The following is a 13,955-nucleotide window of genomic DNA, read 5'->3' as shown; positions in this document are numbered from 1 at the left end:
CTTCTGACTGACCTTTTGGAGAAGAGGAATGTACAGTTAATTCAAGCGGTGTGTTTGTCAATTTTGCCTTTCATCCAATGTGGGTGGGAAGGAAGGAAGGAAGGAAGGAAGGAAGGAAGGAAGGAAGGAAGGAAGGACAGATAACTACTTTATATCCTATATAAGAAAGAAAAGAAAACCTGAACTTTGTCGGTGTTGTGGAATCACAAAATCACAGAATGTTAAGATCTGGAAAGGACCTTGAAGACCAATTCCTCAGGGCAGGAATCTACACCATCTCTGCTTGTCCCCGTCAGATAATAATCCAGCATTTTTCTCCATTGTCGAAGAACTCATACCTTTGTGGATTGTCTCCTGTTCTTCATCTAAAATCTACTCACCTGAAATTTCCACCCATTTAGCTTTGCTCTGTGGCACAAGGGAGAACAAGTCTGCTCTATCTTTTTTGAGACAGCACTTCAGATATTTGAACGCTGCTATGCTTAATCTCTTTAATCTTCATTTTTTTGGGGGACACACACATCTGAGTTGACATAGTTATGTCCTGTTTTCAAAGAAAAACTAAGGTCATGTCAGTGTGTGGAAGTATGAGAGGTTTTGTTTTTTGTTTTTTAATCCAAACTGGAAGGAAAATGTTACATTATTATTGTTTTTTAAACAAGGAGGAAAACAGTGCATGCTGGCAATCTTGTAGGGCCATTTCACCCACTACACAGTAGCAAATCCAGCAAAGGGTAACGCCCTAGGTTTTCCCTCAATGGGGTATTTTCCTCTATAATGTGCATATCATGAATGCAACCCAAGATCAGAGGGGAAATCAGAGAGACCAAGTCTACTATGTCTACCTGTCAGGCTTCAGGGGAATCTGATCCCCCTCCCTCATGGCTGGCTGCCAGAAATGGGAAAACAAGACATTCTTACCAAGGTAATTTATTCAATATTCACAGAGAGAGACGTCGCCTCTCAGATAATGGCGTTGCTCCAAATAAGTCCCACCCCCTCCGTCTCTCCTATTATACATCATTCCTATGTCAGCTAATCTGTGCTTTCTACCTCTGAGCTTTCTGTTCTCCTACTCTCAATGCCCACCGGGACCTGGGAGGGGGCTTAAGGAATGCTTGCTAAAGACACTGAGTCTGTCAGCTGTCTCTCCCCTAGTTCTTCTTCCTCCTGCTCCTCTCCCAATATCTCCCAGCTTCTCCCCTCTGCAGCCTCTGAATTATGACCTTCTGCAAACCACTGTTCTAAATCAATGCTGTCTCCTCTGGGAAGTGCAGGAGAAGGGGGGGAGCGGTCTCCACCATTCCTTCTCAGTCCAGTCCCTGACACTACTTAACACAAGTCTCCTAGGACCTCCCAGACTCCAACAAGACTGTGTCCAGAGGTGATCATCTGTGCTCTCCCCCTTTACATTTTCTATCATTGCCATGAGGGCAACCTGAGATCAAAGGGGGAATACACATACACCAAGGCAATGGTAGACCAGTCTTCAGAATTTTTTTTATTAATTCAATCCATCTAGAAGCTCTCAATCATTTATCACATTCACACTGTAGGGATATATATTTACCAAAGACTGCTGCTCTGTCTGATTAGTTGGCCGTCAATGGACAGGTCCTCCAGGTGTTGCTGCAAAGGTCTTTGACCCCAAACCGGTCTGTCTCCAGGGTTCTTATACTCTCTGCTTAATCTCTTATTATGTGTCAAGTGGATGAATATGTTGATTGCAGAGCTTTTGGATTATGTGCCCCTTTTCTGGCAGCATGATCCATCTCTAGCCTTGTCCCCGTGTCACTAGCAAAAAGGACACAAAGGTCCTGCAATGTGACATTTCTTCTTCCAAGGAATATTGTTCCTTCAAAGAAAGTCCTGGTGATCTGCAATGGCTATCAGTCACCAGGACTTGCTGTTCCTCTTTGGCAACCTTGCAGGTATTGACTTTTCATTCCAAACATCCATCTATCCTTCTCTCATTCATACAAGTTGCAATGAATTACATTAAAAATAATGCATGTTATAAGTGTAGTGGAGACTTGTTATTTTGAAAATAATACCTGGTGTGGTGGGAGACAATCCCCTTTTTGATCCTGAAATGTTCTTCCAGGTGAAAACCAAGGCCAAGGCATCAGTTCTGAAAAATAAAATATTGATTTCATCTACTCAGGAGCTCTCAATCATACCACATGTTCACACGTGTTCTGCAGGGATATATATACAGTTCTGTGTACGACTGCATTCCCAAGGCAGTTTATTCAATTTTCCTGACCATTTGCTAACTGTTAACTTGTACGTTACATTCAAGCATTTGCATGCTTCTGGAAATCTAGTGGAATAAACTAGAAGTTTAGCATTCATTTTTGTGCTATTTCCTTCGAGGGGGGGAAAATATATGTTTGCAAGCCTGGAATCCACTTGCAAGTCTGGAAGTCTGTATAGGGCTATGCACCACCTGAGGCCATGCAAGTTCCTCCACAAGTGCCTTTCCCAAAAGAAAGATGTTTGCAGAGCATCACACACACACACACACCCCAGATCAACTGCTCAACAATTTGGTCAATGGGCATAGATGAAGCTCCACTAGAAGCCTTTCTTTTAGAAAAACTGCTTGCAGAGCACTACTGGTGTGAATAAAATTTAGCTGGACATAGCAGTATACAGATACATGAGAAAACAGGATAGAATCACTGGCCTTTTGATCAGTAAAACTAATGAAATAAACCCCTTGTGTTCAGGCTGCCCAAGTAGATTACCAGTCTAATAGGACAGAGGGTTGTTAGACTGATTTTTGGGCTGCTTGTGCAAAGGTCTTCAACCTCAAATGGATCTGTCTCTGAGGTTCTTACACTTAGTCTCGTACCATGTGACAAGCAGACTGATACTGTGTATTGTATATCTTTTGAATTATGCACCCCTCCTCTGGCTACACAAATTGAAGATAATCATCTCTGGCCTTGTCTCAGTTTCTCTAGGCAAAAGGACACAATGTGGTCCTGCAATGTGACATTACTCCATCAAAGGAACATTGTTCCTTAAGAGAAAGTCCTGGTTCTTTGAGATGGCCATCAGGCACTGGGACTTGCTTCTCCTCTTTGGCAACGTTGCAGAGCTTGACCTTTCAAATATCACCTCATTCTCTTGCCATTTATACTCAGTTTATAACTGGGCCTGTTAAAATTAGTAACATTATCAAGGTAACAAGCATATATCCACAAAATCTTCAGACTCGTTTTGCAAAATAGCACCTGACTTATTATGGTGTGTGACACGTATGCACCTGCTTACAAGTCATAGGTAGGGATGCAGTGGCTATACTACTGATTTTTGTTCTGGGTATGATATGTGATGCTACCTCTTCATTTCTATTTATCAGGACAGCTAGATGGAACTTCCGTGTTAAGGGGCAGTAGACCTCTGATTACAAGTGAGATCCTCCTCCCCAGTGCTATTTTTCTTGAAAAAGAGGTGCTGGAACTCACCACGAACACCTCCCTTGCTCTCTTATAATGGCAATGGCACCTACCTGAGAGGTGCTGGAACGGAGTTCCGGTGAGTTCCGGCTGGGGAAAAAGCCCTGCTCTTGTCCACTCCACAAAGACACACACAGAATTCAAATCTCCATATTTAGAGACAGTATATAGCTCACTGCAAAAACAGAAGAGGAAAAATTAGGACTCTCTTGTGGTCAAAGTTCAGGGGTTGCCAATGTGCTGCTCAGAGGCACCAGTTGCCTGCCAATACCTTTTCTGTTATATCATGCCCCTCATGGCAGCCATTTTGTGTTATACATTTCCAGTGCTATTTTTCTAGAAAAAGAGGTGCCGAAACTCACTATGAATGCCTCCATTGTTCTCCTCTAATGGCAATGGCACCCACCCTGAGAGGTTCCAGAACTCCATTCCAGTGAGTTCTGGCTAGAAAAAAAGCCATGCCTTTATCAGCTATTTTGTGTTACATCACACGCAGCTCAGCAGCCATTTTGTGACTGGCACCCATGACCCTTTCTCACCATGGCCAAAAACGTTGGTAGCCCCAACTTAGTCTATTAAAGGCATTAGCAGTTCCCAGGATTCTTTGTAGGAAGCCATGACTACTAAAGTTGTATAAGAGTGCTTTAAATGTGTGGTGCGGATCTGACCTAAGTCTAGGAAGGCTAGAAATCCTCATGTTTTGTTAGCCCAAAAATGGAAAAAGAGCAAAGTCCCAAACAAAGAAAAATGGAAACTTAAATTGACGGAATACTCACAGCTTGCAGATTTAACATATTGAATAAGAGTATTAATAATAATAATAATAATAATAATAATAATAATAATAATAATAATAATAATAATAATACCCCACCCATCTGGCTGGGTTTTCCCAGCTACTCTTGGTGGCTTTCAACAGAGCATTGAAAACAGAATAGAACTTCAAACATACATACATGTAAAGAAGATTGGAAAATGTTTATTGAATATATGGGTGAAAATTGTGTACACTTAAAAACACTAGCAGAATTAAGATTAATTCCTCAGTGTGGATAAGTTCTGATGGATGTAATAATGGAATACTGAATGGTTTAGTTTATGTAAAAAGGGATTTCTTGTATGCAAACTGAACCAGGGAAAGAGAAGAAGGGAAGTCGTTGATTTAAGGTTGTTTAAATGAATATTCCTAAATGTAAAATAGAAAATATATATGAAATCCCAGCAGAACTGTCTAATTCAGGTATACAACTCCTCTGCCTGCCCCGCCCCCACTGAAACTCACAACAATATTTTTCCAAATGAAAGCCTAAATGACATAGCAGAAGTCCTTGAATGATTTAGGACAAGTGGCACTCCTCGTAAGAACATGGTGTTTGAACAGTATATTCCTTTTGGAACCATGCAGAGCTACAGTACATTGAGATATCATTGAACAGTTTGTTTCTGCAGAGACATCTGAGCAGAATGACCAGATTCTCCATCAAGTTATGGAGGCAGTCCATACTAAGAACATCACATTTTAAAAGGGTGAGATTCAGTCCAAACCTGAATCTGTGAAGTGCATGGGCTGGACAGTGACTGCAGCCATACAGCCAGAGGGGTAAGCTACTATACAGGAAGTCACAAAACAAGATTTCCATCTTAAAGCAGTGGAAGCGCTCATAAAGCATGGGTGGCCACAGTATCTGAGAAATGTGTCTTTGCTGCAAAGCCCTTTTAGCATGTAAAGGACTCCTTATGTTGTCTAGAAGTTAGGTAACGGTCTCCTCTGTGCTCCAGAAGTGGTTTTAGTCATGCTGGCCACATGACCCAGAAAGCTGTCTCTGGACAAACGCCGGCTCCCTCGGCCTGAACGCAAGATGAACGCCACACCCCATAGTCGCCTTTGACTGGACTTAACCATCCAGGGGTCCTTACCTTACCTTTACCTAGAAGTTAACTTTTATTTGAGAGACAGAGTGTCTCAAAGACAGCATATCCTCTTGCAACTTCATGACTCATCTAGGCATTCAGATAACTAAAGCTAGGGCAAGAGGATTGATGTATTAACCTGGCATATCTAATGATATTGAGAAGGTGGCTGGATGTTGTTGCGCTTGTGCTAGGCTTGCTCTGAGTAATCAAGGGGAACCACATAAACCACAGGTGGTTCCTGAATTACCAAGGAATATGTTGGGTGTAGACGCACTTGGATATGGCTCTTCCCCTTTTCTTCTTGTGGTTGATGATTTTTCAATATTGAGAAACATCGAGCCTGCCTTGGAAGACAGCAGTAACTGTGATTGTTAAGTTTAAAGTCAGATCACCAGATTTTTTTTTCAATGAATCTGGGGACACTTTTCAACTTCCTACTAAACAGATGGATTTTGTCAGGGGACTGATTTGTAAATCCATGGAATGTCCCAACACTGGGAAACGGGGGCATCTGGTAACCTTAGTTTAAAACTATGTTCATTGGTCATGGAATTCCTGGGATACCTATGTGTGATAATATGCCCTTCACTAAGAGTGTCAACTGTTTGTTCATGATTGGGAGTTTGAACAAGGTTTTAGAAGCTGTTCATCTGGTGGCAATTTTGTTTTTCAACAAAACCAAGCAACTGCTAGAAACTTGAGATGGTGACTGCCCAGTCAAGTCCACCCACGCTAAGGCTGGGGGCTCTTCTCCTTGCAAGGCATGTTAAGGGGGTTCCCTTTATCCATCTATGCTACCCAATGCCATTTCTACCACAAGAGTGTTTGCTGCCCATCCCAGCTACCTTTAAAAGGACCGGCTGCTGTCTTGCCCGGCCTCCTTCCTCCTTTTCCTCATGTAGAGGAAACTTAACCATTTCTCCCTCCCTTCCTCAGTTTACAGGCTCTCTCTGGGGCTTGAAGTCACCACCAGGGTTATCAGATCCAGAAAGGAATTTAACTCCCAACGACAATTGCCTCTAGGTTGATTTTTTTTTTTTTTACTATTCTTTCAGTGAGTAGCAGGAGTTTTATTAGACAACTCTTGTTCTTTGTCAGAACTTTGTGGAACCTGCAGGGTAGGCAGCTAAAGGGCAACCCCTGGTTCTAGCTTCGGCTGGTCTGGTCACTTGGCCACCTCAAATTTCCAGCACTCCCAGTCACTTGTTTGAACACCATTCCTGGGCCCTTAATGCTAGGTAACTTTCCCAAGGAATATCCTGGATGCAGGAAACCAAGCCAGATGAGTGGGGTATAAATAAAATTATTATTATTATTATTATTATTATTATTATTATTATTATTATTATTATTAGTGTTGATTTCTGCCCTCACTTGGACCATGGTATGGACAACCAGTGACTATACGGCAACATCATGTTCAAGCTTTAAGTATTTTTAAAGAAATGCTTGTGCTCAGAGCCCTTTGAAGTTGTTTTTCAGGGTTGAATTTCTTTGGAAATTGGGCATATGGTTCTTGGGAAGTAGATAACAGCAATGCCAGTAAAGCCTGCCAAATGATAAACCTGAACCAACAGAGCCCTGGAAGGTTTTCTATTGTCATTGTTGCTGGGGGGTTTTTTAAGGGCCATTATTACCCTTTGCTCAAATGATGGTGCCTACATTTGCAGACTACCTGAATGAAGCTCACCAATCAAGGACCACCATTTGGCAACAACCCCTACTGGGAACCATTGTGTTTTTCTGTTCTGCCTTTAGCCAAAAGAACACAAATGCAACAGACAACAACATTTCCACTGGTGTGTTCTTTCCCAGCCCTACCTGGAGATGCCAGGGATTGAACCCATGACCTTGTACCTGGAAGACACATGCTCTGCTACTGTCCTTTGTGCGGATAAGGAGAGGGGGGGAAAGCGGTGGGAATGAATTTCGATTGTAAGTGGAAGAAAATGGATTTTTAGTGGGATAAGAGAGTCACGGAGAAGGAGAAAGGCCCAGTTTCCAATTGTAAAGTTCTGGTGTCTCAGCAAGATAAGCAGGTGAGAATTTGGTAATGTCTCCCTGAAGCCATCCTGGTGCAGCAACAATACTTGCTCTCCAACAGCGGAGGTGAGGAAGCTGTAGAAAGCAAGAAAATGAGGATTATTTGAAATATCGTGAAAGACTGGATGTTTGAGTGAAAGCAGCTGAAATATAGGCATTAGCTACATAATGTTCGATATTAGGATATAAGAAGGAAAGAGTGAATAGGAGCAGAAGATAATATAATATGATTAAACAAGATGTTGTTGTTGATGTGTTATATTTAAGAATTAGAGATAGAGATAAGAAAGGTTTTAACCAATAAGCATTATTATGACTGTGAATTACACTGGTTAAGAAACTGCTAAAATAGATTTAATTAAGTACGCAGATAAGGGAATGGGGGAAGTCCTATAACAAGATTAGAAATAAGGATATAAAAATTAGAAAATTTTGTTTTTGTCTTTTTTGCATTGTATTGTTTTTTGATTGTTTTTATTTTTTTGTTTTGTTTTGTATGTTTTCCTTTTTGTAGTGTAGTTATGTTGTTGTGTATTTTTCTATTGTGTGTTTTGAAAAACTTAATAAACTCTATTTTAAAAAAAAGAAAGCAAGAAAATGAACAGGATGCATCTAACACTCCTTTGTCACTAGGTGGCAGCAAAAAGCAAGGACTGAACTCTCGATTGGGGAATCAGCAAGAATGTTAATCAGACTACCAAGATTAACAGTTGCATTTCCACAAATAAGTGCTGTGCTTGGTTCATTCCATTCAAACAATCAGGTTTTTAAAACCAATTTCTTTATTTATGAGAACAAATGGAATGGCTTTTTAAAATTTTTGTTTTTGCACGCCGCATCAGAGACAATAATAAAGTCAAGACTGGGAGTGGGAGATATTTACATTTTAGACCAGCATTTTATCAGCCTGGGGGCCACAGTTCCTTCTGTTCAACCTTCCAAGGGCTCCGTGCCAGCAGTGGGCACAGCAACAAATGAAAAGCTTATCTTTGTGCTGTAGGTTATTTTCTACACACTCACCCTACCTTCCTTCCAGAGAAGCAGCAGACATGATCAGAGCTTAAGGGCACATTCCAGCCATTCAGAATCATCTGGGGTGGCAAGCAAGGCCATGGAGCATTGTTGTTTCAGGAACGTTCAGAAGGCTGCATTCAGCCCCTAAGCCTGAAGTCCCCCATTCTCCTGTGTTAGCCCCGACATTAATGAACTTATGGGGTTGTCTCTTTATACAGCAAGTCAGCCTTATTGTGTTTGGGGGGACCCATTTTCGTTCTGCTCAGGGGGACCCTTGATGTCTGCCCCGAAGTTCTGCCCTGATGAAGGCACCTGAACCTGTTACAGCGTTAAATCTAAGCAGGTTTCAGGCTGTTTGCAGTCTGGAGAAAAAGTTTTGCGGAAGCAGTTCATTTAAGCAGATACTCTGAGCCCTCTGGAAGAAGAACAGTGTCTCAATTATCTTGACTCTACCCTTTTTACCCATCATCTGGTGTGCATCTTTTGGAAGCAAAAAAAAAAAATGCTGTTTCTTCTCCCCAACACAAGGGATTTGTAAAGAGAGACGGGTGTCCTCTCAGAAAATATCCATGCAGGGCAGGGCAGAAAACTATCTCCCTGTATACTTCCTAAAGGGGTCTTGCAGCAGAAAATATTAAGTGGGATCTGGACCTCGGATCACACAAGCTCTTAACCTCCTAGTTTAGGGGATCATTATTGCCGCAAGCAGGACCAGTGCTAGGGCTTCTGGCGCCCTAGGCGAACCACCTTCTGGCACGCCCCCCGCCAAAGCCTGCTTTAGCGGGAGCCGGAGGGGTGAAGAGGCAAGCAGCAGATTCTCCGCTGTAGCGGAGAGCTGCTGCTCGCCCGTCCTGCCCCCCGCCCCCTGCCAAAGCCTGCTTTAGCGGGAGCCGGGATGGTGGTGTAGGGGGCAAGCAGCAGTTCTCCGCTACAGCGGAGAAGCTGCTGCTAGCCCATCCCACCCAAGCCTGGCCAGCGCCCCCTTCATTTTGGCACCCTAGGCCAGTGTTTTTCAACCACTGTTCCACGGCACACTAGTGTGCCGCGAGATGTTGCCTGGTGTGCCGTGGGAAAAATTGAAAAATTACTTTATATATAGTCAATATAGGCACAGAGTTAATTTTTTTAACATTTTCTAATGGTGGTGTGCCTTGTTATTTTTTTCATGAAACAAGTGTGCCTTTGCCCAAAAAATGTTGAAAAACACTGCCCTAGGCAATTGCCTAGTTTGCCTAAATGGACGTGCTGGCCCTAACCACAAGGAATCCCGATGGCTCCCTGTTTGTGGGATGCTCTCCCTGGGGAGGTTTGCCTGGCACCTTCATTATACGTTTTTAGGACCCAGGCAAAAACGTGCCTCTCCAACCAGGCCTTTGACTGATTAGTATTCTATAGTGTTGTAAATGTGTCTGTTGGGGAAAGGGGGGGTTATTGTTTTGTCGTTTTTGTTCTGGTTACTTACTTGTGCTTTTGTCTTGTATTTTATTCTGTGAACCGCCCTGAGATCTTTTGATGAAGGGCAGTTTAATAATAATAATAATAATAATAATAATAATAATAATAATAATAATAGGAGTTTCAGAGCAGGCAACAAAATATCTCAAATTAGGTGTATTTAAGGACATATGGGCCCTACCAGATCAGACCTAAAGCCCATCTAGTCCAACATCCTGTTTTTCAGTGCCCACCCAGATGCTTCCAGGAACTGATGGTTTTGACAGGTGTTGAAGGAAGAGCCATAGCGCAGAGGGAGAACATCTGCTTTGCATGCGGAAGCTCCAGGATCTGGTCCTGCATTTCCAAGTGGAGTTAGGAAATACAGTACCCTTGCCTGTAGTTCTGGAGCCTCACCCCACATCAGCGAAGATCGGGGTGAACTAGGTGGACCAAGGACTTATCTCAGCACATGCTAAGCCACACATGGACTAACATGAAGAAGAAGCAGGAAAGAAGACAAGAAGGAAGACCTGAGAGGAAGTAATGTACTTTACGAACCAGTAACCTAAAGAGAGGGAAGAACAGTTTTCCTTTCCATCCATCAACCCCACCCCCACCCCAAATGCTTCAGGTAGCATATTGCAGGACAGAGTACGCAAGAGGCATTATCAGAGTTCAAGGACGCATTCAACCCTGGCAAAAATAATGAGTATGTTTATGATTAGTATACAGTATTTGTTTATATCCTGCGTATCAGTTATTCAGCTGGTATCATTTATTCAGCTGCAGAAAATCCCAGGGACCAAATATCAAACTTCACTGCAGACCCAACAGTCTCTGGTATCAAATATTACATTTCCAAACACCAGAAGCTTACAGTTCTACAAATACAGGTGGGTAGCCGTGTTGGTCTGCCATAGTTCAAACAAAATAAAAAAATTCTTTCCAGTAGCACCTTAGAGACCAACTGAGTTTGTTCTTGGTATGAGAACCAATCAACTCAGCCAGCCAATGAAATCATAGCCCACAGCCCAGCCATTTGTCAATGTTCACGAGCAGATATTTGGAAAAGGTGTATTTGTAAAGCCTTCTTGAGCGATTGCAGCACAGTAGCCCACCGGAGATGAAGTTCCAAAGTCACTGGGGCACAGTGGAAAAGGCAATAGACACACAAGAAAGGCCTCCACTGAAGATTTCATTTTGTAAGCAGGTTGTTGGTATGTCTGCAGGTGGGCCTTTAAACACCTCAAGTCAAAGTCGTTTAGGGCTTTAAAGTTTAAAAACAGCACTTTAAATTGGGCTCAGAAATGTGGTGGCAACCAAAGGAATGGTAATGGCCGCTGAAATATACTCGGAGTCCAGTGTGAATTTCATGCTCTTTATTCAGCTCATAGTAGTGAGGAATGCAGTTCCCCCAAAACGTTTGCTTTATATACACTATTTACACAATGGGCCCCACGTGATTGGCTAATTCCGGGATACTCCTGTATGCCAATCGGAGTGCGGATTCACTTCCACCTGGAGCTGGATTGGGTGGCTCCTGCGGACCAATCAGACTGCTGCAATCTCAATCCTATTGTTCTGGGACCAATCGGACTGCTGCAATCTCAATCCTATTGTTCTGGGACCAGTCAGACTGCTGCAATCTCAATCCTATTGTTCTAGGACCAATCAGACTGCTGCAGTTTGGATCCTATTCAACTCAGTACATAACAGCCGCAAAAGCCCCCACCTCCCCACAAAAAACTAATGTGGGGACATTTACTTGGGCCTGGAAAGGAACTGGCAACAAGTCCTGGAAGCTTGTCAGCTTGGCTAGCGAAACGACGACCCTGGCTTGCTCTGGTGCATATCTGGAGTGATATAAAGAAATCAGCAGGTGTAGGTAAACATTGTCTCCTGTTCATTTTACCACGACACCCCTTTCCTATCGATGCTACATTCTTTTTTTCTTTTTCTTTTTTTTTTTACAGAGCCATGTTGTGTAATTGTTGGTTAAATTTCAAACATTTCAGGTTCCTTTTTTTTTTTTAATTCTCCGGTAAACTCCTATTGGGTAAGTGGCTTGAAGTTCATTTCTTCTTTTCCCCTTGCCCTGCCCCCTTTTAAGCTTTTAAGCTCTGGGCAGGAGCAGCTAGAAGGACAGTCTCACCTCTTCGAAAAGTCGTATCCATAACTCAAGACCAGATTAAACTTGGGTAAGTTGTGTTTTTGTATATTCTATTGGAAACCACCCAGAGTGACTGGGGCAACCCAGTCCCGATGGGCAGGGAACATTAATTAATTAATTAATTAATTAATTAATTAATTAATTAATTCACATTTGGGGTTCTGGCTCCTCTAAGCTGCTGATTTGCATCCTGAGGACTCTGAAATGAGATCCTTCACAAATAAGGAAGCACACCCCTTGAGGAAGTGGGGGCCAGTTCCCCATCTCTTTGGTAGGCAGAGCTGAAGGGAATTTGCCTCCCTATAATGTCCTCAAAGGGACGCGGGTAGTGCTGTGGGTTAAGCCACAAAGCCTAGGGCTTGCTGATCCAAAGGTCGGCGGTTCGAATCCCTGCGATGGGGTGAGCTCCCATTGCTCGGTCCCTGCTCCTGCCAACCTAGCAGTTCAAAAGCACGTCAAAGTGCAAGTAGATAAATAGGTACCACTCCGGTGGGAAGGTTTCTGTGCGCTGCTCTGGTTCGCCAGAAGAGGCTTTGTCATGCCGGCCACATGACCCAGAAGCTGTACGCCGGCTCCCTCAGCCAGTAATGCGAGATGAGCGCCGCAACCCCAGAGTCGGACACGACTGGACCTAATGGTCAGGGGTCCCTTTATCTTTACCTTAATGTCCTCAAAATCACAGAGTTTGGGACCACTTAGAGCTGGCCAGGCCAACAGGCAGGACATTTTGTGCAGAGGATTTCCTAAGGACACATGGCTAAGGAAGGAGAAATGTCCTATATAGGTGTATTTCCTGTAAGGTGTATAAGATGCCTTAAGAAATAGGCATCTCTTTAATGTTCCCCCCTTTCTTCCTCTTCTTTTTCCTCCCAGAAGATTCTTAGACGCCACCATGCTGGTCTCTGGCTGCCTGCTGGTTCGCCTGGCCATCCTTCTCAGCGTCCTCCTGGTGCAGTCCTGCCAAGGGCAGTCTTGGGAAGCTTTTCAAAACAAGCACATTGATTATCCCCAAACCCGAGCCTCCAACCCCAGTGCCTACTGCAACCTCATGATGGTGAAGAGGAATCTGAATCCTAGTAGATGCAAACCGAGGAATACTTTCATCAACCATTCCAAGGAGTTTGTCCTAGAGGTCTGCGGCAAAGGTGGGAAGCATTGGCAAGATAAATTCTATGACAGCAACGAGAACTTCCCCATGATTGACTGCAGCTACACTGATGGCAAACCTCCAAAGGACTGCAAATACAAAGGCACAGGTTCCTCCAAACGCATTCGTGTCACCTGTGAAAACAAGAAGCCTGTTCACCTGGAGAAGGTGCTGTGATAGGCAGAAAACCACGCAAGCCAAGCTCTGCCCATTGAAGCCGGAATGCTTCTTGGGCCATTTCTCCCTGCAACGCATCCACATCATTGGCTTTCCCCGGTTTAACAGTCATTTGACACTAAGATAAGCAACAGACTTCATTTCCTTTATTCACCTGTGAACATACACATAGAGATGGCGGCAGCAGAGCAAAGACACGGTCAGCATCAAGGCTTAGCATGGTAGGGCGTTTGGAGTATAGGGCCTTACACCAAGTCAGTATCTGGCTCAGTATGGGGAGGATGTTAGCCATGCTTGCTGGGGCTGATGGAAGCTGTAGTCCAACAACATCTGGAGGGCCACAGCATTTTCATTTGTAGTCTGCACAGGCTGACAGGGTTTCAGGCAGGTGATATTCTCAGCTCTACCCTGGGGATTGAACCAAACTAACAAAAACCCTGGACTTGTTGCAGTCAGGAGGTAGACCCACTGAAGGAAAGGGGACCATGGAAGGTGTCAGGACCAAGGGCCCTGGGGCTGACACTGGCAGAAAAACCAGGAAGCTGGATATCACAGAGAGGGTGACACCATGAGTATCTATAATCAA

At 43.5% G+C, this 13,955-nt stretch overlaps 1 protein-coding gene across 2 annotated transcripts; it reads left to right on the top strand.

The window, feature by feature from the left end:
* The first annotated feature begins 12,013 nt into the window (after positions 1 to 12,013).
* LOC117058661 (ribonuclease pancreatic-like) lies at positions 12,014 to 13,478 on the top strand. 2 transcript variants are annotated; one of them, XM_033169978.1, is made up of 2 exons: positions 12,014 to 12,073; positions 12,919 to 13,478. In XM_033169978.1, the coding sequence occupies exon 2, from the start codon at positions 12,938 to 12,940 to the stop codon at positions 13,367 to 13,369; it is 432 nt and encodes a 143-aa protein (XP_033025869.1). In that variant the 5' UTR covers positions 12,014 to 12,073; positions 12,919 to 12,937; the 3' UTR covers positions 13,370 to 13,478. The 2 variants fall into 2 exon arrangements, with proteins under 2 accessions (XP_033025869.1, XP_033025870.1); XM_033169979.1 differs by having other exon boundaries at positions 12,016 to 12,073; positions 12,922 to 13,478.
* Positions 13,479 to 13,955: the final 477 nt, after the last annotated feature.

This window comes from Lacerta agilis, chromosome 14, assembly GCF_009819535.1.
Source record: "Lacerta agilis isolate rLacAgi1 chromosome 14, rLacAgi1.pri, whole genome shotgun sequence".
Classification (NCBI taxonomy): Eukaryota; Metazoa; Chordata; class Lepidosauria; order Squamata; family Lacertidae; genus Lacerta; species Lacerta agilis.
The sequence above is the reverse complement of the archived record's forward strand: the minus strand, read 5'-3'. Positions and strand labels throughout refer to the sequence as shown.